The sequence below is a fragment of the Thunnus maccoyii genome, chromosome 22, assembly GCF_910596095.1.
Source record: "Thunnus maccoyii chromosome 22, fThuMac1.1, whole genome shotgun sequence".
NCBI lineage: Eukaryota > Metazoa > Chordata > Actinopteri > Scombriformes > Scombridae > Thunnus > Thunnus maccoyii.
In genome coordinates this window covers 25,399,185-25,424,926 of record NC_056554.1, presented here as the reverse complement: position 1 = coordinate 25,424,926, position 25,742 = coordinate 25,399,185, and the positions used below count along the sequence as shown (strand labels likewise).

Here is a 25,742-nt window from a genome sequence, read left to right as displayed (position 1 = left end):
GTGATTGTGATTAATAATGACATCCATTTTATTTCAAAATAAAATAAAAGTAAAATAACACTTTTCACATTAAATTGATGATTATTTGTCTTGTATCAGATGTTTGAGCTTCTCACTCTGTCAGATTCTTGTATTTGTATCTCAGGTTTATTTCTTTTCTCCTGTATGTGTATTTGTTGACATTTAATTTTTCATTATTAATTATCTATACTTTTTAACATGTTTCCTGTTTTGATAAAGACTTTGTTCATAATGCAGATGAGCTGGATTCATGTTATATATTCATTTATGTTTATAACCAGACTTCCTGTTTAGTTGTTTACCTGAAGCTGAGCTGTTGAACCTGTTGATACTCGTCAGCTGTGCAGGTTTAATAAAACACACAGTGCAGAGTTCATCTAGCGCCACCATCAGATGTACACCATCTGTACATTCCCTAAAACCACTAAAATATTGCTTTACCTGACTTGTTATCAGCGTTAATGCCAATACATAACTTAACATGGACAGCAACTACCGGTTACAACCTAAAACCATATTACAAATTACATGTGAGCAAAAAATTGATGTGAAATATGTGAATTAGTAAAAGTTTCTAGCCATCAACCAAACATTTACTTTCGTCCGTCATGTCTCTGCGTATACAAACTTTCTTCCAACTTTCCGACTTGTTGTTCCAGCTTGAGGGGGTGTTCATGTGAATGTCAGAAACTCATTCTTCCAGTTACTCCAACACCACAGGAATGCCACATTTGTCCTGTTGTTTCAGGGAAAATGGTGGTTTGGGTTAAATACTGAATAAGACGACGGGTCGACAGTGTTGACTTTTTAATATTTAAAGAACATCTTTCCTGAACCTTGAAGTGCTTTGAATGTCTAAACAACAATAACGACTCACACTTTAAATTCAGATTAGATGTAAATGAAAGCAGAAGCAAAGCAGACATCTGTCATTTTATAAAGAAATTGCAGGGATTTTTCAGATGTGACTGCAGTGTGTTTCTCTTTCTGTTTGGATCATGTTATTGTTTGTCTTTCCTCTCATGTCAAATACAAAGCTCAAGTTGTTTCCTGAACATGAACAGAAAGCAGCTCAGTAGAAACGCAGCCTGACAAACTGTTCATACTCTGAGTCTGTACAGTATCATTATTAGTCTCTATAGCAAACCTCTGAGTCACACATCTGTATTCATTCATCCATAATGACGCTTGCAGAGAGCAGAGAGTTAATAGGTTTGACACAGATGTTTCTATGGAGAAAAAACATTCACAATCACACTAAATCTTGTCCTTTGTTACCGAAAACATGAGAACAGCCAAAATGATTACAATTAATGTTATTAATGAAAGTGAAGAACATTTTTGAATACATACAGGTTAAATTTAACTGTGTATTAAATGTGCAAAGATGTGTAACAGTTGAAATTTTTCCACTTTTGTATATTCTGTCTCGGTTTAGGAATAGTTATAAAGTTTTAGTGAAAACAAAAGTGTTTTTACTGCCCTCAAATATAGAAAATGAGTCAAATTTGACCTGAACAGTATTATACTGATAATACTTAATGATAAAATTATGTGTAAAAACACGTAAAACAGCCAGAAAATAAAAACATACAGCTGACAGACATCAGATGACTCATGAAATTAGTTCAGATTCCACATCTGGAGCTTAAAAATGTCCAAATGTTAACCCATAGAGCATGCTAGAGACCTTCTCCAGTGTGTCTGAGACCTTCGCTGGCCATGTTGGCAGACTTTCAGTTGGCTCTTTGATTGCTTGAATGAGATGAAATAATTTAATCATGTGGCTCCTTTAGACTTTGAGTCATTTCACTGTTCCTAGGGGCATGGTCTCAGCACCCATAAGCTCTGATTGTATAATTTTTTTTATTTTGGCCTTGATGATGCGTCTGCCTCTCAAAAAAAAGAAAACTAAAAGTTGTATGCTGAACTCTGCTGGACAACACTGAAATGCAAATGTTGATTTTAATGTGACAATTTTAACAGTTATTAATGACTGTCTCAGTCTCAGTTTCACTGCAAACTATAAACTACTGAGTGCATGTTATGTACTGAGTGGTGAATGAATGAATCAGGGAGTGACTTTGAACACAAACCAGCCCACAAGCCCACTGTGTTCACTGGAATCCAGTTTCTTGATATCAGCCACTTCTTCTATCTGTTGGTGGTACATGCCGTGTAGGGGCTTGTCCCTCCATGATGGTACCTCCTCCTCCTCCTCTGCATCATCGGGTTTCTGCTGCCTGAGGTATTCACTTAGCAGTTCATCTTTAGGGGCCATCTTCCTGATGTGTATATATTGTTAGGAGTAAAGGGGGCGGGGTTTATAGTTCCTCTTTCTTCCTTTCCCTTTCCTAAACTGGGCTGGTTTTCATTGAGAAGATAACAAGGGGGTGTGGTTAAGCTGCAGGTTGATAAAAGGACGTCACGGTGAGGTGCGCGCGCAGCCACTGGAGTAACATGATGAGGTTTAGCTGGGAAAGTGCGAACATTGAAAGTGATACGAGTTGAGTTAAAGCCCAGCGAGACGTCCTTTTTAGAAGCGTTCGAGACCTTACAGCTTCACACCTTTCCTGCACCCGCACCCTTGAGTAAAACCAGTTTTGTTCTTCGGGGACCCATCCCCCAACCACCAAAAACTGAACTGAACCGCCAGAAGGAGCTCGTGGTTCACAAGAGCAACGCCCAACGCTGGCGAGGCCAAGTCAGAGGGACTCGAAATGCTAGTCGGCGTGGAAACCCGATAAGGTAACCCACCTCCAGACTGTCTGTCTCTAACATTGGAAACCAGTCCGTCTTCCTCTGTATTCTCCCACGTTCTCTCCTTTTCTACAACCTCCAGTTTAGGACTAGTATTGGTTCTTAATACTGAATCCCCTAGACTTGACTAGTCCGTAACAATATATATATATACACACTCACACAGCCTTACTGTGCACTTTATTGATTGCCCCCCCCCCCCCCCCCCCCCCCAATGTGTTGCAGGATTACAGATAAATGTAGTATTTAGTTGTAAATGTAGATGTAAAGGTAGTTGCTTGTGAAACAAGATGTAAGAAGCACATTTGTGTTGAATTGTACATATTGTCTTCAGGATGTTTATGAAAGATTTAGTTATTGTGTACATATTTCATACTAAACACTATTTTTGTTGTTATTTAATTGACTAATTATTATTATTTCTATGTGAAAGTAATTAATGTACACACAGAGCACATCTGTTGTTGTACAAAGCTATGTGCTGCCGCCTGCTGGCTGTCTTTTATCATTTTATGGGCTGCATTTATAAAGTGCTTTCATCACTGAGTCTCTGAACACTTTATTCTTTACAAGAAACCAAGGAAACGGTTAAAATATTGACAATAAAGTAATGAAGTTACAAAAAACGGTGAAATTACCCTTTAATAGTTGTGATGTCAGGATGTGGATCTGTTATTGATCCTGACAAATCAAACAAATGATAAAATTGTAAAAAAAAAAAAAAAAAAAAAAGATTGACAGCTAGAGGAAGGATGGGAGTCCCTTACACTCACAATGGTCATTAATGAAGACTTCAGTAGCAAAATAAGTTTTAATATCCATCAGTGCTGTATCCTGAGAGAACAGAAAACACTATTTTTACCTTAATATCATTTAACTTTTCAGCTCACTGCTGCCTCTGGAGCCCCCGGTGCCAAATATCATAGAGAATGTTATTCTTTCTGTAATTGTCCTGAAGCCTCCATTAATGAACCCAGTTTACACACAACTGACCGGAAAACCTTAAAGCTTCAATGGGAGGATGATGAAGTGGTGACACCTGCTAGACAGATCTTGATGATGCACTTATATGGAATGATTCAATGCAAGTGAGTCAGAATATAAATGAACATTCTGTTTATTGACATCTTTGATTTGATTCATTATTTAACATTATTAAAAACACAGAAACTGGTTTATTATTGTTGGAAGAAAAAAGCATAAAATTTCTGACTGGAACGTTTCATCAGTCACATCTGATCAGTTCAGAAGTGATGCTCTGTGGTGACAGATGTGATGACATCATCATAGTCATCATTGAATCCCTGCTCAGCCTGGGTGGGTGTGGTCATCACCATGGAGACAGGCAGGTTATTTCCTGTAGTCAGAGCAGGTCAAAAAATGTAGATAATTTATCAGCTGTTAGAGACAACTGTCAATCATCCAAACCAGAATGAACCTGATTGATTGATTGATTGATTGATTGATTGATTGATTGATTGATTGATTGATTGATTGATCGACTGATTGATTGATAGTTGTTGAGTGTCTGTAAGGTGAGTGAATGATTCAGAGTGTTACCTGTGGACCTGTGTCGATATAAAGACACCATGAGGAGAGTGGAGATGAAGTACGGACAGAACACCACTAAGTGGCAGACCAGTCTGACCACAAGCTGGAGGGGAGCTGAGGCAGGGGGTAGAGCTACATTTATAGGGGATGTGGCTACAGAGACAGGGGGCGAGGTCGTTGGTTTACCTGCAGAGAGAATCATACCTGGTCAGGTGAACATGTGGATGAAATAAGTGGTGAAATCAAAGGTAATTTCCTCACCTGTGACCGTGATCCAGCTGGATGGAGACTCTCCGTGACTGCTGATGTTACACTTGTAGAGGCCTTCATCAGACTTGGAAACATGGTGGATGGTCATGTGACCTGTAGGCTCAGTCCTGATGAGGGAGCCATCTTTATGGAAATCAGCTGGGAGGTTGGAGGTCTTTGTTTTACAGTGCAGAGTGACATTGTCTCCCTCCATCACAGGGAGGACAGGACTCTGCAGGATCACTGATCCACCTCAACACAGAGACAAACTACAGCATTTCATCATTTACACTCAGCTTCATCAATACTAACTCCACAGTCTGATCTTACCAATGACAGTGATTTTGATGCTGCTACTGGTTGCTCCCTCTCTGGACTCACACCAGTAAACTCCACTGTCCATTGGGACGATGTCAGTGATGTTACAGAAGGAACCAGCTGATTTTCCCCAGTCAGTTCCACACTCAACACTGGTTTCTCTGCTTGTGTTCCTCCTCAGCGTCCATCCAGCAGAGCTGTCATCCTCCTCACAGCTCAGAGAGACAAACTGTCCTTCAAACATCTGAGAGCTGCTGGGACTCACAGTCAGAGAGGCTGTGAGAGAAAAAGGTTTAGAAAACACTTAATGACATCTGGAAGGAACCAAAAGACTGAAACCCAAATATGCTTCCTAATATTTGTATAAAGACTGAAGCAATCGACTTGTGTCTTGTGTCTTAACTGTCCATCTGTCCATCTGTCTCCTGTAGGCACACTTGTGATAACTTATTATTTCAGTTAAAAGCAGAGTTCTTTTCAAACTCACTCCAACAGTCAAAGGCAATAAAACCTGTCCATTCCAATGGCTCCAATCATGTGTTTGTTCATTTTATGAAGTTTATAGATTTATAAACAAAGTTCGGGAACAAAGACCACACCTTGGTACACATCCCATTTTGCCACAATAGAGTATTTAGGCACACTTTATATGTTTTTCTCCCCTTTTGTCTCAGTTTGCAAACATACAGTGACACACCGGCATCAATATCAAGTATTCTAGCTTATCCAAAGCATGGATTCAGGGTTACTTCTAAAAGCATCAGATGCAGATTTGTTTGATGTCCCAGAGTCCTCTCTCAGCATCCAATCTTTCCAGCAGCCTCAGTTGCACTGATCAGTCTCCATCACATGGGCCTCTCAGCATCCATCATCTGTTGATGCCAGCATCATTGGGCCCTCGCCATCTTTGGCATCTGAGGGATGTCGCCCATCCCTGGCACCCATCTTCATCTTGCTCAAGATCCCAGAGCCCGCACAACAGGGGAAGTCACCACGAGCAGCACTCTGACACACCAGGCACACTGACTGCCTCTTGGCTCCAAACATGTCCAAGTGGACAGTCGCTCGCTTGAAGCACATCCTCATTCAGACAAACATCCCTTTCCACCACACTGACAATAAAGTGAGACTTTTTCAATTGTATAAGACTCACTGCAGGACACCAGTCTCTCCCATTGAGCTTCCTGTGCTCCTTCATTTCTCAGCATCGCACCCGTGGCGATGCCCGTAATGTCACGGCACATCATTCCACTGCACAGGCACCACCTTTTCAGCTACCTCAGCTACTTCAGCCCTTTCTGAGGGCCAGGCTGCTTCTACCTCAGTGCAGACTCTCTCTGCTCCAGAGCTGCCTTGTCCATCTATTTTTTCTCAAGCGTCACTAACTACCCTTGCACATACATCCTTCCATCCCAGCATCCCTTCCTCCTCTCTCGCTCCTACCTTTACTGTCGTCACCCGCCACCTTATACTAATACTGGCCACCTCAGCTGTTTCCAACTCGATACCAGCCACAGCAGCTGCACAGACCATACCCACAATAGTGACCCACAGCAGTGCTATCAACCACCCCACACGGTTTCGGCTAAGGTTTCACACATACGCAGGTATGCCAGATTCCACTTACACATGCCACAATTTACAGTCTCCCTTGTCTGACCCCAACATAGTCGACAAACTCTTACAAAAAGAAGTTAAAGACGCATTCATTATTGGCACATTTTCCAGCCTTCCTTTCCCATCTTTCATTACTAGTCCAATCAGCATAGCCATGAGCAAGTAATCTTGGAAAAGGAGATTCATTAATGACGTCTGATTGCCCCACGGTTCCACCGTCCCAAGCATCAATAGCCTGATTTCCAGCCCAGATTTTTCTATGCAGTACACCACAATCGATCACATCACTTCCCTCATCCGCCTTGCAGGCCATGGAGCGTGGTTGTCCAAGGCAGACATTACCAGCATTTTCAAGGTCCTTCTCATCACCCCATGCCAGTTGTCTTTGATGACACCAAAGACAACTGGCATGTCTTTGGTGTCATCTGAAAGAGCACATAATATACCACCATGTGTCTGACCTTCGGCTGCAAGAGTAGCCCAAAAATCTTTGATGCCATATCCAGGGCGTTCTGTTGAATCCTGATGAACTACAAACTCCTATACATCATCCATCTCCTTGATGACTTTCTCACTGTTACACCGTCATCTTTACCTCTGTCATATGGTCTTACCACTGTCCGCATTCACCAACCTCGGTGTTCCTTTCTCTCCAGAGAAGACAGAAGGCCCCAGTACATTTCTGGAATTTCTTGGCATCACCCTCGAATCAGTTTCAGCATCTTTGCTTACTGAGAAAATCCATTGGATTTCCTTACTCATTCATAATTACCTTCTGGCTGACACATGCACAAAACGCCAACTACTCTCGCTGCTAGGCCACTTCAACTACACCATCCGTATCATCCCTCATCCCTATCAGTCACTCCTTCTTGTTGCACCTCCTTTCCATAGCCACCGCTGTCTTGTCCATTCACAACAATGTCATACTCAACAGTGCATGCAGGATGGAATTGAAACTTTGGCACCAGTTTCTCTCCTCCTGGAACTCACTCTCTTGTTTCTGGTTTCAATTAGCTCCAGCCTCCAACCCTCTTCTGACTCCAGTCCCACATCAGTTTGTGTCCTCTGTGATGTGTTTGAAGCAACACCTAATATACACGTTAAGAAAAAACTTGAGGACAGAAAACTGACAAAAAGAAGTCCAGCGATTTGTTTGTGTTTATACTGAACACCTCTATCTGTAGGTAGCTTAGTAGCATCTGAACAGACCTTAAAGATGTCTCTGCTCTTTCATTCTTTATAATAAACATTTCCTGGAAAACCTTAAAATAATTTTCTCAACTCTTTTTTTACTGTAATAAACTAAGACTGTGCAGACCTTTCAGATGTAAATGTTCTGATTTTGTGCCTTCATATCATCATCAGTGTGAACTCTAAAATCTCTCCTGTCAGACTCTCTGTCCTCAGCTCTAACTTTCCTCTTAGGGTCTCTCAAACAGAGTCAGTGGCTTTCAGACTGTGACAGAAGAAGTTTACTAACCTTGGTTTGTTGTGCAGCACAGCAGTGAGCTCAGCACTAAAGAGAGATGAAACTCAGTTGAGGTTTGAGGTTTTACTGCAACCACACAGAACAACTCTTTACTTCAAAGGGTTTACACAAAATACAGTATCTTCCAAACTAAAGATGAGTTTATTGTGATTTTCTCAATATTAATGTGTTTGTCAACTGTATTAAGTTTAAGAACACATGTACAGCGCTTACAAATCTCTAAAACAGGGGTTAACATGACCCACAGTCAGAACAGCTACAGTTATGAGAATAAGGCCTAAGGAGGGAAAATACCAGACTTTCATTTTAGTGACAAGTTTAAGGAAATGCTGAACAAACACAGAACAGTAAAAATACATCAAATCAAACATCAAAATACACGTTAACCGTTTAACATGCAGTTTTCTCTCAGTGATTTCACTTCCTGCTTTTAAAGGTTGGATTAAAGTGATAAGTGTTTTTTTTGAACATAATGAATTTTATCTGTCAGCAATGTTAGTTACATCTTACGCAAACTTGCTAAACATGACATATTGTACTCACGGAGCAGCAAGTGAAGAGATGTTTGTCTCATTGTACCTCTCGCTGATGTGACATCAAATACTTTCAATTGTTCTGTCAGGGCAGTGAAAAGCAGCATTTCCTCTATGAGGTCAGTGCAGCAGCTGTGTGGTTTGGTCTGCAGTTGACAGGAAAGTGGTTGCAAGTGTTCACAGAAATGAACAATGTTGGTGTGTGATGATGATGATGATCAGTCTGATTGTAGAGGATCGTTTGGATGATAGTCTCTTAGTTTATAGCTCACATGTTGGTTAAATACTTAACATTAAATATAGAAAGTGGTTAATGACTACTGCATGGGAGTGAGCCTGGACCTTTTGAACACACTGATGTTATTTTAGCATCTTACAGACTTATATTAAGACATTCTCAGCCTGTGATGAAGATATTCTTTATTTAAACAGTTAAATCTGTGTTGAAGTTTGGATAAACTCTCCTGGGGAGATTTGTTTTTCTCTCCTTCCTGTTCTTTGCTGCTGTAATAAAAAAAACTGTCCTGCAGGGGTCAGTAAAGCTGCTGCATCATGCTGAGGTTGAATTTGTCACACAGCATATTTAGTCCAAGCAGGGAGGATGTTACAGTGGTTATGATGCAGCTGGAGATGATAACTTTTATATGCAGCAGTAAACAGAAGAGGAAGAGTTCTGAGAATCATTTGGAACATGCTTTTACTGTTTTGATGTTCATGTCAGCTGTTGAAAGGAACCTGTGTTTCTCAAGGTAAATCAAATCAGTGGAGAGCAGATAGTGTTTCATATTGTGACCAGGTTATGAGGATTTAACCATCTCAGACAGGTATTTTAACCCATACAACATGAAGGATACAGCAGAGAAAAGGTTTCCAAGGTTAAGAACAGTTATGTTTCTTAAATATAATAAGAAGACCTAATCACAATCATTACTAAAAACAAGGTACGGAACAATTATGTTGATGACAATAAAAACCATGTAAAACAATGTCAAGAGGAGTTACAGCAAAAAATACAAAAGGGCACTGTGTAAAGTACTAATAGTCAGGGGGGAGGTCACTGTCTACGAAGCCAGGGAGAATTTAGGGGAGGACCCACTCAAGAGAACTGCAAAGGGGTGGTGAAATTACACACACACAAACACACAAAGCTAAAGATAAAGTGCAAGGTGCAAACACAGCAAGCAACATTCAACTCTGCAATGGTTACTAGGCGTACAAGGCCTTGAACAGGCCCACAACCCTTTTCCTGGATCAAGTTCTGGGATAGAACACACAAAGAAGCATTAGGGCGGGCAGATGGTGAGAGTTGGTGAGGGCAATATGTTTTTCTTCCAAGATCGGTGCCCATTTCATTGAATTTGCTTCAAACCAGCCATTCTCAGCTTTATGCAAAAAGCCATCATGGTCATGCTCCAGATGATATCCCATAAGCCGTCCCAATACTGCTCCCAAGGTCTTATGGTTGTGTTTTGGAGTATTTGCTGGATTCATGGTCGGTTGTGCTTTCTGTAGAAATGAATCTAAAAGTTGTTGACCAGGATCTGTTGCTGTTGTTCATCCTGTTGTCTGATCATAGCTGGAATCAAAGCAGTTCAACCAATCACAGTGAAATTACACCTGAGATTGGTACCATGGCAACCATCCAGGTGAAACAGTCCAATGAAGCCATTCATTATCTCACAGTCCAGACAGTCTATTTTATATCCAGTGATAAAGAGGATCATAAATGAGGCTTCATATCAGGCTTTGTTGACCTTTGAACATCATCCTGCTTCTGACTCACGTGTAACTAAGAGAAGAAAAGTCCCAGCAAAAAGAGACAACAAAATCTGGGGGTATTTCCATGTGGTTTGAATTTGCTGTGTGCAATTTTTACCTCTTCAGCACATGCCCCTCTCTGTCTGAATCAGGAAGTGTTTCAATCCTTCCTCTTTAAATGACACCAGCTCTGACATATGAGAACAACCTGCAGTTTGTGAAGCAATGTTGATTTTTTATATGAAATAAATGAGAGTTCAAATGCACCTCTGACTGGGTTTCTATCAGACTGAACTGAACTCATCACATTTTTAAAATATGATGCCTCATTCATGACTGTGAACAGGGTTCAGCTTCTGCTTTGTGTTTTTTGTAAATTACTCAGGAGACAAAAGTTTAGAGTGTCACATTGCTCCTGCAGAATGAGAGTCATCACTTCCACTGTGTAGGAGTATTAATACTTTATTATTTAATTACCTCGTTATTGGGGGGAGGGGGGGGGGGGGGGGGGGGGGGGTGTTTTGGCGTTATAAGTAGATCAAATAAAAGGATAACAAGTCGAAATAAGCCAAATACTAGGTTCAAAACTTGAAGGGTTATTTTGGGTTTTTTCTAGGTTACCTTACTGGTCTTACATAAATTCTAAAATAATATGGCTTTATTAAAGTCACACAAAGCAGTAACAACTGTTATATTCCATCAATCATAATCCTAATCTGAGTCATCATTAGGGTCAAATCTGTATTAACATTGTCTTCAATACTGGCAACTGATAGACTTGAGTACATATGTGGTTGCCTTTCCATTTTCACAAATCCTACCGTTCATGCTTTGCAATCATTAATCTTAAATCTTCCAAACAATTTCTCTGCTCTGAGATTATAGACGTGGCTGGATGTGCCATGTCTTATTTTGTACAATTTAATATAATTAACTTTTTAATATATGCATGCAATAAGTTCATACGTGCTAGAATCTCGCAGCCACGTTCAGTAATTCGGGCACCATTAGTACTTCAATTCAACAACTTGCACTTAACTTGTTCACAATTATTATCATCCGCTCTGGAGTCTCGCAGCAGCGGGTTCATTAATTAAGCCACACAGGGTCTTATCTTACATCTTCACCTTAGCTATTACTTAGCCTTTGTCTCAGTCTGCTTTGCACTTCAACACTTTTAAAAAAATGTTGAATTTTACGTATTCTATGTTTTCACTTTATTTTATCTTATGTTTATTAACATTATCAAAATGTTTTTATGTTCCTTCTTATGCACATTTACATATTTTTGTTAACTTTATTTTTACTTTTCTTGATTTGCAGCACTTGGTGCAAGTTAGTTGGTCGCAAGCTGCATTATTATCATTATTATGATTATTATTTTTGTATGAAAGGTGCTATACAAATAGCATTATTATTATTATTATTATTATTATTATTATTATTATTACGGTGTCCTTTCAATAGCACATGGCAGTGCAGCACAATAACTAGGTGCCACTAACACCAAATTTCATTTTAACAATTTACACAGCTCAATTGACAAGTTTAAAAAAACACATATACGTGTCACCAAGCATTACGGCAGCCAAATTTAATCATGTTATCACCACAATCAGCAGCCAACACCACACCACAATCAGCTATAATAGCTAATAAGTTCATGCTAGTGGGCTAAAGGCTAATGCTAAAACAGAGATTGCAAATCACAACTGGGATTATTATTTTCATCACTATCTCACAGTTAATACAAGCAAACCTCGACTGGGCTTCAAATGATTTCCTGGACTTCTAATGAGTTGTGAGATGCGTCAAATCTTCATCTGAAAAGTAACTAAAGCTGTCAAATAAATGTAGTGGAGTAGAAAGTACAATATTTCCCTCTGAAATGTAGTGGAGTGGAAGTATAAAGTAGCATCACATGGAAATACTCAAGTAAAGTACCTCTAAATTGTACTTAAGTACAGTACTTGGTAAATGTACTTAGTTACTTTCCTCCACTGATCCAGAATGAGTAAAACAATGAAAAAGACTTAAACCTGCAGGAACAGCAGCTGCTGCAGTTAATGAGCAGCAGGTGGCGCTGAAAGACAGTCTGACTAACTAGACCAGTGGAAAGTTTTTCTAGTTTTTGAAGGACTGAGAGTCTAATGTTTTCTTTTGACTTCAAACAAACTCATTATTCAGAAATACTTAAAGATATATATAACAGAAATAATACGATTGTTAGACAAATGAGATATAACAGAGATGTGAGAGTGATGTGATAGAAGAGATGTATTCCATCTGTTTAAATCAGATTCCACCTCTTACTTTGCTGTTGTTTCAAAGACTACTCAGCACTGTGAATCATCATGAACTTTTTAATCCTGCAGAAAAGGTTGCACACTGGTGTAACATCAGTAATTAAACATAAAGTCATAAAATGAACAACAAAACAAATGATAGAGATAGATTGATAGATGTGACATTTCTCTGCACATTATTTCACCAGTTTTAAGAAAACAAGTTTATAACATCATGGCAGAAAATAATGACATGTTTTCTTTTAGTAGATCTGCAGCTTTAAAGTGTCTTGGTGTTCACCTTGAACCTGCGTCTTATTGGTCTGCTTTCTGTCTGCCTCTTAAACACTTTTGAAATCTGATTCTTATTTGAGCTTCACTTCAGAACGTCGACACATCTGTTCAATTCAGAAGTGATGCTCTGTGATGACAGAGGTGATGACATCATCATAGTCATCATCCAATCCCTGCTCAGCCTGGTGGGTCAGGGCATTGCCATGGAAACAAGCGGGTCATTTCCTGTAGTCAGAGCAGGTCAAAAAGAAAATGAAGATAATTTATCAACTGTTTCAACAACTTTCAATTATCTACACCAGAATGAACCTATTTGATTAATTGATTGATTGATTGATTGATTGATTGATTGAGTGATTGATAGTTGCTGTGTGTCTGTAAGGTGACTTGATTCAGAGTATTACCTGTGGGCCTGTGTCAATATAAAGACACCATGATGAGAGTGGAGATGAAGTATGGACAGAACACCACTAGGTGGCAGACCAGTCTGAACACAAGCTGGAGGGGTGATGAGACAAGGGGCGGGGCTGCTGAGACAGGGGGCGGGGCTGTGGTTGTAGGTTTACCTGCAGAGAGAATCTCACCTGGTCAGGTGAACATGTGGATGAAATAAGTGGTGAAATCAAAGGTAACTTCCTCACCTGTGACAGTGATCCAGCTGGGTGGAGACTCTCCATGACTGCTGATGTTACACTTGTAGAGGCCTTCATTAGACTTGGAAACATGGTGGATGGTCATGTGACCTGTAGGCTCAGTCCTGATGAGGTAGCCATCTTTATAGAAATCAGCTGGGAGGTTGGAGGTCTTTGTTTTACAGTGCAGAGTGACATCATTTCCCTCCATCACAGGGAGGACAGGACTCTGCAGGATCACTGATCCACCTCAACACAGAGACAAACTACAGCATTTCATCATTTACACTCAGCTTCATCAATACTAACTCCACAGTCTGATCTTACCAGTGACAGTGATGTTGATGCTGTTACTGGTTGCTCCCTCTCTGGACTCACACCAGTAAACTCCACTGTCCATTGGGACAATGTCAGTGATGTTACAGGAGGAACCACCTGATCTTCCCCAGTGAGCTCCACACTCAGCACTGGTTTCTCTGCTTGTGTTCCTCCTCAGCATCCATCCAGCAGAGCTGTCGTCCTCCTCACAGCTCAGAGAGACAAACTGTCCTTCAAACATCTGAGAGCTGCTGGGATTCACAGTCAGAGAGGCTGTGAGGGGAAAAAGGTTTAGAAAACAGTAAATGACATCTGGAAGGAACCAGAATACACTCTGAAACCCTAATGTTAATCTTGAAAACCTTAACTTATAGCTTTAATAACTTTCTAATCTCATGTTTTTTTTTTACTTTAATAAACTCAGACTGTCTGTAGCATTGACCTCTCAGATGTAAATGTTCTGATTTCATGCCTTCATATCATCATCAGTCTGAACTCTAAAATCTCTCCTGTCAGACTTCCTGCTCTGTCCTCAACTCTAACTTTCCTCTCAGGGTCTCTCAGAAAGAATCAGTGGCTTTCAGACTGTGATAGAGGAAGTTTACTAACCTTGGTTTGTTGTGCAGCACAGCAGTGAGCTCAGAACTAAAGAGAAATGAAATTCAGGTTGGTTTGAAGTTTTACTGAAACCACACAGAACAACTCTTTACTTCAAAGATTCCACACAAAAAACTCACAGTATCTTCCAGACTAAAGCTGAGTTTATCATGATTTTCTAAATATGAATGTGTTTGTCAGCTGTGTTAAGTTTAAGAACACATGTACAGTGCAATCTCTACAACAAGGGTTATCATGACCCGCAGTCAGAACAGCTACAATTATGAGAATAAGGCCCAAGGAGGGAAAATACCAGACTTTTATTTTAGTGGAAACTTGAAGGAAACACTGAACAAACACAGAACAGCAAAAACGCATCAAATCAAACATCAAAATACACATTAAGTGTTTAACGGCTCTTAAAGCATTAGTGTAAAGTGATAAATATTTTTTGAGCATAATGAATTTCATCCGTCAGTAATGTCGGTTAGATCTTACTCAATAAAATCTTATTGATCCAGATGTTTTTATTATATTTGAAGCTTTCCAGCTGTTATTATTCTGTTATTCTTCTCCAACACAGCAGACATGATAAACATGTACTTATTGAAGTTTGGACAGACAGGTTGTACTCACGGAGCAGCCAGTGAAGAGATGTTTGTCTCATTGTACCTCTCGCTGATGTGACATCAAACACTTTGAATTGTTCAGTCAGAGCAGTGAAAAGCAGCATTTCCTCTGCGAAGGTCAATGCAACAACTGTGTGGTTTGTACTGCAGAACAAACCACCACCATCATCATCATCATCATCAGCAGCAGCAGGAGCAGCAGCAGCAGCAGCAGGGACAAGATGCTGCTGTAATGTTTAGCTTTCTGAGACACCTGTTTTCTAACATCGTCTTTACGTTTTATAATCTGCACAGGAATGTAGACACATGATGAGCAAAATATAAAAACAATTTACAACTTAATTTTGCCTGGAGATAAAAGCTAATAACTGTGAACTCTCCTGGATGGTGTTCCTTAAACAGATTAAAACATTGGTTTCTATGCAGCTGTTAAGTTTGGTACTGTTAAAGGTTTCGCCATAGTCATTCACTCCAAACCTACCTCTAAAAATTGACAATTAACTAAAACATGATGGAAAATATTGTCAGTTGTCAGTCACTTTTGTGCAAGTGCAAGTTAGATCAGCAGGAAGTCTGGGCCACAAAGCGAGCTGTGGTTTCTTCACCGGATGCAGCCACGCTACATCATTGATCTTTATCCGTGAAGACATGTTAAAAAATATCTTATATTGTTAGATATATTGTTAGTTCTAAGAATTGTGTTGTGCAATGTGAGCAAATATTATATAGTTTGCTGATGCTGTAGATGTTAAACATATATGGATTTTGAAATGTAGATGCTTTAAGACAAATGATATAAATGTGGAGGCCAGAGAGGTATCGGGGCTTTTTCTTTTTGCTTGTTTTTCTTTTTTGCTTCCGGGCCCTTTTTGCCTGTTCAGCTTTTTCTATTTTTAGGCCTCTTTTGCTGTTTGGCCTTTACTTCGTTTTGACTCTGTTTAGCCCTAGAGAGGGTATTTTAAACAAAACAAATGATAGAGATAGATACATCAATAAATGTGAAATTTCTCTGCACATCATTTCACCAATTTTAAGAAAACAGGTTTGTAACATAACATGGCTGAAAATAATGGCATGTTTTTCTTCATAGATCTGCAGCTTTAAACAGAGACAGACAGCAGCAGAAATACAAAGATATTTCCTGTCTTCTCTGTAACTTCAACACATTTGATGTACAAGTCAAACTAGAACATGTGGAGTTCCACAGGGAAGCGTTTCGGGTCCTCTGGCTGTTTTTCATTCATGAAGGACTTGAAATCTGAGTTGAGCTTCACTTCAGCATGATGACACATCTGTTCAGTTCAGAAGTGAACTGACTGCTGCTGTTACACTTGTAGAGGCCTTCATCAGACATCCTGATGAGGGAGCCATCTTTATAGAAATCAGCTGGAAGGTTGGAGGTCTTTGTTTTACAGTGCAGAGTGACATCATCTCCCTCCATCACAGGGAGGACAGGACTCTGCAGGATCACTGATCCACCTCAACACAGAGACAAACTACAGCATTTCATCATTTACACTCAGCTTCATCAATACTAACTCCACAGTCTGATCTTACCAGTGACAGTGATATTGATGCTGTTACTGGTTGCTCCCTCTCTGGACTCATACCAGTAAACTCCACTGTCCTTGGGGATTATTACACTGATGTCACAGGAAGAACCAGCAATCTTTATTGTTTGAATTGATTATTAGTATCTGAACTTGTTTCCAAAGTAATGTTGGAGGTCTTTGCTCAGTTTGTGTAACAACACATCGTAACAACTCCTTCATCTTAAAAGTGGTTTGAATTCTTTAGTTTTATTTGTAACTCATTCAGTTTTCTATCAGAGGTTTGCAGAACCTCAGGCGGCTCTGCAGCACAGCAGTGTGTTCAGCCCTGAAAGGAAGTCAGAGTCAGATTGGTGTGAAGTTTACCACAGAGAGCTGAGAAACTCTGTGATAAAGAGACGTAAATACTAACAGTATCCTCCAGCTTTAAGATGAATGCACTAAAACCTCCCACCTCTACCATGTTAAATACATTTTCTGCAGTACGTCATGTACCAAAGAATAATTAGCTAAGTTTACAGTCTAAGTTCTTTGTTGTGAAATATTTTTCTGACAGCATTATTAACTTTTTTATATACTTTTATATAACTTTTAATTTTTTTAGTGTCACAATTAGTTCAGCTTTTCGTAAAAAATTATCAGCCATTTTCATACTGAGAGCATCTGCAGTTGATAGAGTTCATTACGTAACTGTTTGTTTATAATGTTTCCTATGATAATCAGTTTGATGAAGTCAGTGAGCACAACATTCACAGACACTAAATCAACATTAAATTAACATGTCATTTTAAATCACAAAATATTAACTCAATTTGATGACAGCAGAACTGTAAACCACCAAGACATCAGTCACTGCACGTAGTTAAACCCTCCCACTTCCTCTTTGTAGGTGAGACCTGTGTGGTTTTCTCTCCAGCAGATGGCAGAAATAAACTCACCTAGTTTAGTTTATGAGACACAGAGATGAACCATCAGAAGGTGTATTAAACCATCAACAACAACACAAAAGTGGAGAGGAAGAGATGAAGCAGGTGAGCTGAAAATCATCCTGGAGTGTTTTTAGACATTTAGCCTGCAAAGAAAGAAGAAATGAAAATGACAAACAACATGATGAACATCATGTATGTTTTATGGCATCATGTATGTGAATGATTCACCATGGAAACAGGACAAACAGTTTTCATTGTGAACCACCAGATGTGAGCAGAGAGCAACTCACCAGGATCTGTATTACAGTGCAGTTTGATATATGGAGGACAGAAGATGCAGCTTGGCACTGAAAACTTTTAAAGCAGATGTTGAAGAAGCAGGTTGGTGCAGAAAGGCAGCATTCATTAACAAAAATATTGATTCATAAGAGGCTGAAATGAACTCTGGGAAATTTTATTTAATTGAAGAAAACATCCACAGCTCTCCTCCTACCTTCCACCTGCTCAGCCTCACCTGACTGAACGTACCACCTGCTCAGGTATTCCTCACCTCCCCCTGTGATGTCCATCATATATGATGATCCATATATGGCATCGGGCGAATGGCAGAACACCAATGTGAAAAAAGTGAAAAAATGTAAATAGAAGACATTTTTCGTTGTAATGGTAAGAAATGGCAGCACTTGATTTATCTTTTATTTAGTATTATTCTTATTAATAAGAATATGAACAATAAAAATAAGAAAACAGATGAAAAGTAGCTGCTGCTGTACATCTTTCAGCACCCCAGAGGCGATGAGAGAGAGATGCTTATTTCAATAATAACAGTAGTACACTTTATTACTGATAGAAATTACGTTCAAATACCATTTTACAGATCCACCTCTTGTGTGGAACAAGTACACCTTTGTATTCCTGTGTGCTACAGTTCATATTCACTGTTTTATGTTCAGTTTTACAAAGACGAGAAGGAAAATCATATCCTTCATAAATGTTATCTACTGTTTTTGACCAGGAAAACTAAAAATGCCTTTTTGTTTGAAATTAAAATCAAATCAGTATTCTGTTTTCATTCCTTTAATTTCTGCTTCTGAAAACAACAGAACAACAAAACAACAATAATTTCTAATATTCTACAGATTGCAGTACATTGTCTCAATGTGCTTTTTTATACCTTCACATCAGTTCACCTCATTCAGCTGTTGAAATGGTTGTTTACAACCGTTGTTATTGGAATTGTCTTATTTTATGTATGTGTGTAAAGATTTTTTTAGACATACTTGTAATGGTTTTGCATGTGGACCCCATAAAGGCAATTTATGATGGAAATAATGATATTCAGCATGATGTGTTGCATTGGGATATGAGTTGCATTCATATTAGAGCATCAGTGTGGGGGCTAGTATGACATCTACAGGCTCATGTCTATCTATGGTGTCAGGTGTTTTGGTTGTCTTACATTTTTCTGTAGTATGTATGTTGAGCTTGTACTTCCGAAACAAGTTCATGTAAATCTTTGGTCTTTATAGCCATAGTAAATTTCACTTTTTAACATGTAAAGTGGGAGGAGGAGGAACTTCAAGTGTGTCACTCTGGCAACACACAGTGTTAATGCTGGTCTGCAGGAAGCGCCATGAGGCAAGTACTGATAGTCATCACAGGGTAGGATGTGTTATTTAATCAAAACAATATGTCACACAGCGTCAGCTGTCTCAGACAGGTAAAACTGCAGGTAAAACCGCCCACAGGTCAGTCCCAGCATTTGTTTATGAGGGAAACAAAGACAGATCAGACCTTCATGGTTATTATACTAAAGTCTATGTACTTTATTGTTTACCTACCTAGAAATATTTCAACCAGCAGAGACTGAACTGAAGGTTTAAAGAGAGATTAAATTAAATTATTTGATGTATTGTGTACAACAGGGAAAGTTAAAGAGATATGTGAGGATTCTTAGAGAGATTAGGGTGATTAGAGACATGACTTCATCATTTTACCATGAGGTACGAGGAATAATCCCCCCGATGGACTCTGGACACTGGTGGGGGTGAAGGAGTGGAGACCTGGATGGATGTGATGGACTGCTGGCTCTGATCAAACTGGAGGTGAGGTCACAAAGATCTCATAACAGCAGAGAAAGGAAGAGTTTTAACAATCTGCAAAGAGCACTTTTTCATCTCAGACTAGTTTAAACAGTTCAGAATCAGAATCAGGTTTATTGCCGAGTAGCTTGGTGTTGTGGTGCAGTACAGTCAAAATTATACACAAAAAATTAAATAATCCTAAATAATATTAAAAGAAAGAAAGAAATTTACAGTAAAAATGTGTCAAATATATTCTAAGTGAGAAGAATTGTTATAGGTTCAAATTTTTAATTAAGGAAAATGAAATTAATTGTACAAAATATTGACCAGAATGAGGAAACTGTTCATTACTTGAATGTTCAGTTAACTCTGAACCCGAGTATGTCGGTGCCCTGGGCGAGATTTTAGATCAGAGCCAACAGTCCTAAAACTACAAAAATGGCAGCCTTGGTGACCGCCCATGAGGCCGCAGTTACGTTTTACGTCTTACGTTTGAAATGCTTGGCTTAAGGACACGTACACAAGAGAAACGCCGGCTTTCTTTGCCGCCATGGCTGCATTGTACTTTATAACTGTTTTCACGTTATTTCTTTTGGCATCTAACGCTGAAGGTACGTTCTGTGTGTTTGTGTGTGTATATATTTACATTATATATATATATACATGTGTGTGATGGGCTGTTTCTGGTCTCTGGGACCGGCCAGCATCGTGCTGTGAGACGCCAAAGTAAATGTTGGTATACCCACATGTTGTGCTGTAATTTGAAATCTTTTCTATAGATGTATGTGCAGGTTATCTGATTCTGCTGACGGTATTTTAGCATTAACCAACCCTAAACTGATGATTGTGGAGTTGTTTTTCTTTTTTTTAATTCTTTTCTTAACACTTATGAGCTCAGAATCAGTGTGTAATATCTTACCAGTCCTGCATGTCTTGATTGATGTATGATTTATATCATCTTATAATGTTAGAATTGTTATTAATACTGTGTCAGATCAGATTATTGTGAAGAAAAACTGTATCAGAAACATTTTTTTCATTTTACAAGGTTAGCAGTAAGTTGTCAATCTGGCAGTAAATGTACAGACTACAATGTGTCAGTTAATAAATACTGCAGTTTGTCGAGACCAAGAAAAGTCGCGTCTGTTGTTTCCCCAACTGCTGGACAAGTGAAGAGAGGTAGCCCCAAAGTTAGCAAAAATGGGTTTGCTTAACCTGAAGACACTAATCAGAGAAATAGAGTCTGCAGGAACCTCTTACATTCAACCTGCTGCTCTCTGTTGTCTTCAGAGTCACTGCTGTTAAATGCACAGTTATTATTTGAAGCATTTGGATGTTTTTGTTTGTTTTTTACTTGTTAGTTATGTAAAGTAGGAACAGTCCATTGCTGGCTGCATGAGTGTCTAAAACAAGGCCGTAGGTTCAGTTTTAACTTCAGTAGAAACTTTTTTTGTTTTTTTATCAGACGCCTAAAATAAACAGTTGTGTAAGTTCATCTCTCTTATTTCTTTCATATGCACATGTGTGCACACATATACACACATATAGAGTCTGAGTGCAAAAATAACTTTACTGGAACCAAAACTGTATTGATTTTTTCCTGATGTTTCTCTAAGAGATATTTTACATTTTATTTAAATTTATATAAATCTGATACTAGAATTAATATCTAAAGTTGACATATGATAGATTTTCACAATAAATGTTAGAAGGAAATAAATGTATTCTAACCCGTAGGTAATGATCCACTCATGGAAAAATGAATAAATAAAAAATAAATATTGAATATTTCTCCCACTAATTTCAAAGATTAATGATTGATTAAAGAAACTTTTTAGCAGCTAAACTCAGCTCATCACACTTTAGTGAACAACACCTCACACCTGAAATTTAAACATAATAACTGTTAGTTTTGTCCAATGAAAACATTTTTAATTATGTAAAGTTTGAAATGTTTAAACTATAAATACTAACTGCTTCAGATTCACTACTGTTCATCACAGACATTAGTAGTGACCATCCATACCCTAATGTACACCCATCGTATTACATTCATAATTATGACCAAATAAATGATAATTACAAGAAAACTTTTTTGTATTATATACGATAATATTTATGATATATACTAAGTTGTAATTAAGATATACTAAGTTGTAATTAAGAGAACCAATCATATTTGTCTCCTGCTTTGACACTGACAGTTTATATTCAATGATTACTTTAATGTAACGATGAAAGTATCACTAACTTTGTTTTTGTTGAAATCTTTCAGAGATAAAAGTAAAGTCTGGAGATGATGTGAGTCTTCAGTGTCAGAGTCCCAGAGATGAAGCCATCACAGTGCTAGAGTGGAGCAGACCTGAGCCGGAGACAGATGGTTATGTCTTCTTCGTCAGAGAGAACCGACCATATGAATCCTACCAGCATCCATCTTTTCATGGTCGAGTGCAGCTGAGAGATCCAGAGATGAAGGACGGAGACGTTTCTGTGATTCTGAAGAACGTCACCATCAATGACACTGGAACATACAAATGTCATGTTTCTGTGAACAGCACAGAGCTCATAAACACCACCATCAACCTGAAGGTTGAAGACTCAGGTGAGTTTGAAGTGCAGCTGCTTCATCACAGATCAGCTGTTTGTGTTTATAAAGGTGTTGATGGTGAGATGAGTGATGTGATCAGAGTTCAGTAGATAATGTCTGACATGAGTTTGAAGAGTTCTTCAGTCATCACCTACCTGACAGCTGATACCTCACACCTGTTTCTGCTCTGCAGGTCACACAGCTGGAAACACCCGGACTGAAGGAGACAAGGATGAAGGAGACAAGGATGGAAACATGGGAGGATGTGTAGAACTGTCAGTTGGTCTGTTAGTTGCTGCAGGTGTGATTGTTGTTGTTGGTTTTGTGATCTTCATGATCTATAGAAGAAGTAAGAAAAATTCATCCCTCCCTCCTGCTGAGGAAGCAGGTGACCAACAGATGTCTGAAATGCAAATATGAAATGGACTCATCAGTGTAACACTTCTACCCATCATGTGACTCCTTTAATTGCCACCTTATCATGGTGGAGGGTTTGTGTGCTCAGAGGATCCTGGGAGCTGTGTTGTCTGGAACTTTCAGCTGCTGGTAGGTTCTCCCACAGCAGACTGGTCTCAGGTGTTGTTGGTTTTGTGATCTTCATGATCTATAGAAGAAGTAAGAAAAATTCATCTCTCCCTCCTGCTGAAAACGCAGGTGACCAATAGATGTCTGAAACACAACACTAAGGATGTGCAGAGGGCCTAGTATTTGTATTTGTATCTGATTACAGATTTCACTCTATTTTCAGCTCTGCTAACTCAGTGATGAATACACCACATTTCCTATAGCTGCTTCACAATAAAAGAATCCTGCAGGCTTGTAGTTGGAAAACTTTTAATGTGAAGCAGCAGCAGCAGCAGAAATGTTGGGTTTTCATCAGCAGCTCTTATCAGTAAAGAGTGAATAAATATAAAAAATTATAATCTTACAACATACAAAGTCCATCTTTTTTCAAATGCATCCTCCATATTTCCTATTCTGTAAGTCAGTTATCTACTCCGAATATTTTCAGCTGTCTGTCAAACACACAAGGAGACCACTGTTAATACTGTCATTTTGCTCTGTGGTCTCCTCTGAACACACATCTATTGAATTACTTCTTATTTTAAAGGAGGCCCATATTTCCATGTATACAGTCAACAACATACATGATGACAGCTACAGTTTATCAAATTCAGTGTTAAACACAGAGTTGAACACAGTGATTGAATGGATAAGTGATGATAAATTATTTTTGAATGTGTCTCAGACAGATTGGATTGTGTTTGAAACATATTATTCTTTAAGTGCAAAACCAACTCTTACGGTTCTCCTTCCATCAAGCTTTTCTTACTGTAATGATTTTTACACATTTATGCAGCAGAGTCTGAACACACTGTTTGGGAAATGTACATGTGCTTGGTTTCATGGTTATTTGCTCTTTCTGTTGAAAGAGTTTATTGAATGGATAAGTGATGATAAATTATTTTTGAATGTATGTCAGACAGATTGGATTGTGTTGGGAACATATTTGAGTGCAAAACCAACTCTTATAGCTCTCTTTTTTTGCAGTATTTGCTGGATTCATGGTTGTTTGCTCTTTCTGTAGAAATGAATCTAAAAGTTGTTGACCAGGATCTGTTGCTGTTGTTCATCCTGTTGTCTGATCTTAGAGTACCAGTCACAGAGAAACTACACCTGAGATTGGTACCATGGCAACCATCCAGGTGAAAAACAGTCATGTGGTAACCCAGAGGCCTTAAAGAGTAACGACAGACTTCAAAAGCAAAGTAGGTTTTAAAATCCATCAGTGATGCAGCCTGAGAGAACAAACTGTCTGAATATTTGTACATCAGATCATTACTTTACGAACAGGAAGTTCACAGTCTGACTCTTTATATCCTGTATGAAAAGTTGATGCTTCATTTCAGGTTTAGTTGACTTTTGAGCATTATCATCTTCTGACTCAGCTGTAACCAAGAGAAGAAAAGTCAAAATAGAAAGAGAACACTGTTAATGACCTTCTTTACTGTAACTCGGACCTCTCTCAGCTAGTAGAGACACAAAACTCTGCAGCAACTCCTCCTCTCTCTCAGTCTGAAGCAGGACGTGTTTCAGTCCTTCCTCTTTATCTCAAACCAAATGTTAAAAATTCTGATATATATACATGTGTGTCTACATAGTTTTAATATTCAGTTTACATGCTTTTAATTTGTTTTAATTTGATTGTTTTAATAGTTATTTTATAACCCTCACAGTAGTGTTTTAATAAGTTTAATTGTTCTTCTCGCTAAAATATTCTTTTTATTTTATTTTCTGTGAAGTATGTTGAATTGTCCTGCGTATCAAATGTGCTGGATAAATAAAGTTGCTTTTATTTATTGTACAACAAACTGCAGTTCATTGTAATAATTTCTGTGTTTTTATTTCTGGAGACACAGTTGATGTTTAATATGAAATAAATGAGAGTTGAGATGAACCTCTGACGGTGTTTCTCTATACTTACACTATATTAATATGATCCGCATCTGCTGTGGACAGATGCTTCATTTATGACTGTGATTTCGTTTGTGGTTTTGGGTCACATGATTCACAACACAAAAGTCCCGAGTATTCAGTGTGCATTATTTGTAATGATAATAATAATACAGAAGATTGACAAAAGATTGTCTCCTGTGAAGAGTCTCCACTCAACTATCATTAAGGAACTTTTTAACATCACTGAATCCTAAATCCATAACCTACTGCACACTCACTCAGAGCAGGTTTGAGACTAAATTCAGTTTACTAAAGCAGACAGTGTGCAGACTACATACGGTGGGTTTTTCAGCTGTAGTTGGCTTCATGTGTTGTCTACTGACTGCACACTGTGATGTGCAGAATGAGTCTGGATTTGGGACACAGTGAGTGTTTTTCTCAGAGGATCCATCTTTGATCAGGTCATGTTTGTTTTCTAGTTTCAGGTTCTTCTGCTGATCAATAAATCAATAACTGTATCAGAGGATTCTGATCAAACTTAAGCTGCTTGGATTCATGTGTATGTTTGGACTCTCTGATGTTTTAGCTACGATGAGACTCCAGTGAAGTTACCATGAAATCTGGTTCACACATTCATGTTCCCCTTTGGAAGAACTTTGATCCTCTGACTTTTCATCCAGCAGCATCAGATTCTTTGTGGCTGCACTTGAATATGACGACCTTTTATGACCTCTAACTTTCTCTGAGATCATTCATTTTATTATCAGGCTTTATGTGATTTTCTGTCTTTTATATCCTGTTATGATGTCAGATGTTAAAAACTTTCAAATCATGAAGTGAACATGTGAAAAAATGCTGCCTGTAAGATAAAGCCCAGGTTTCAGCTGCCTGATCTGATGACCTGATCAGTTTTATCTGAAGGCGACATCAGACCGATTGTAGTGGCTTGAGTGGAACTGAGTAGAAGCAGGTTTTCAGTGAATCATTTTAATCTTTCCAACAGATCAATCACACAGATCTGTGTGTGTAGCTGGTAGCAGAATAAAACCTGCCTCATCCTGAAAAACCTGTTTGAAACTTG

The 25,742-nt window shown here is 38.7% G+C and overlaps 3 protein-coding genes across 3 annotated transcripts; 1 reads left to right on the top strand and 2 right to left on the bottom strand.

The window, feature by feature from the left end:
• Positions 1-3,756: 3,756 nt before the first annotated feature.
• On the bottom strand, positions 3,757-8,722 carry LOC121889693 (low affinity immunoglobulin gamma Fc region receptor III-like). The gene is made up of 6 exons (XM_042401860.1): positions 8,552-8,722; positions 8,000-8,035; positions 4,912-5,175; positions 4,594-4,833; positions 4,342-4,518; positions 3,757-4,138 (listed from the first exon to the last, which is right to left on the bottom strand). Exons 1-6 carry the CDS (start codon positions 8,646-8,648, stop codon positions 4,026-4,028), a joined length of 927 nt encoding a protein of 308 aa, XP_042257794.1. The 5' UTR covers positions 8,649-8,722; the 3' UTR covers positions 3,757-4,025.
• A 3,939-nt stretch (positions 8,723-12,661) lies between these two features.
• On the bottom strand, positions 12,662-15,632 carry LOC121889724 (Fc receptor-like protein 5). The gene is made up of 6 exons (XM_042401912.1): positions 15,062-15,632; positions 14,438-14,473; positions 13,838-14,101; positions 13,520-13,759; positions 13,283-13,444; positions 12,662-13,103 (listed from the first exon to the last, which is right to left on the bottom strand). The coding sequence occupies exons 1-5, from the start codon at positions 15,156-15,158 to the stop codon at positions 13,296-13,298; spliced, it is 786 nt and encodes a 261-aa protein (XP_042257846.1). The 5' UTR covers positions 15,159-15,632; the 3' UTR covers positions 12,662-13,103; positions 13,283-13,295.
• A 4,423-nt stretch (positions 15,633-20,055) lies between these two features.
• LOC121889062 (sodium channel subunit beta-3-like) lies at positions 20,056-22,446 on the top strand. Its single transcript, XM_042400750.1, has 2 exons — positions 20,056-20,107; positions 21,893-22,446. The coding sequence occupies exons 1-2, from the start codon at positions 20,056-20,058 to the stop codon at positions 22,312-22,314; spliced, it is 474 nt and encodes a 157-aa protein (XP_042256684.1). The 3' UTR covers positions 22,315-22,446.
• Positions 22,447-25,742: the final 3,296 nt, after the last annotated feature.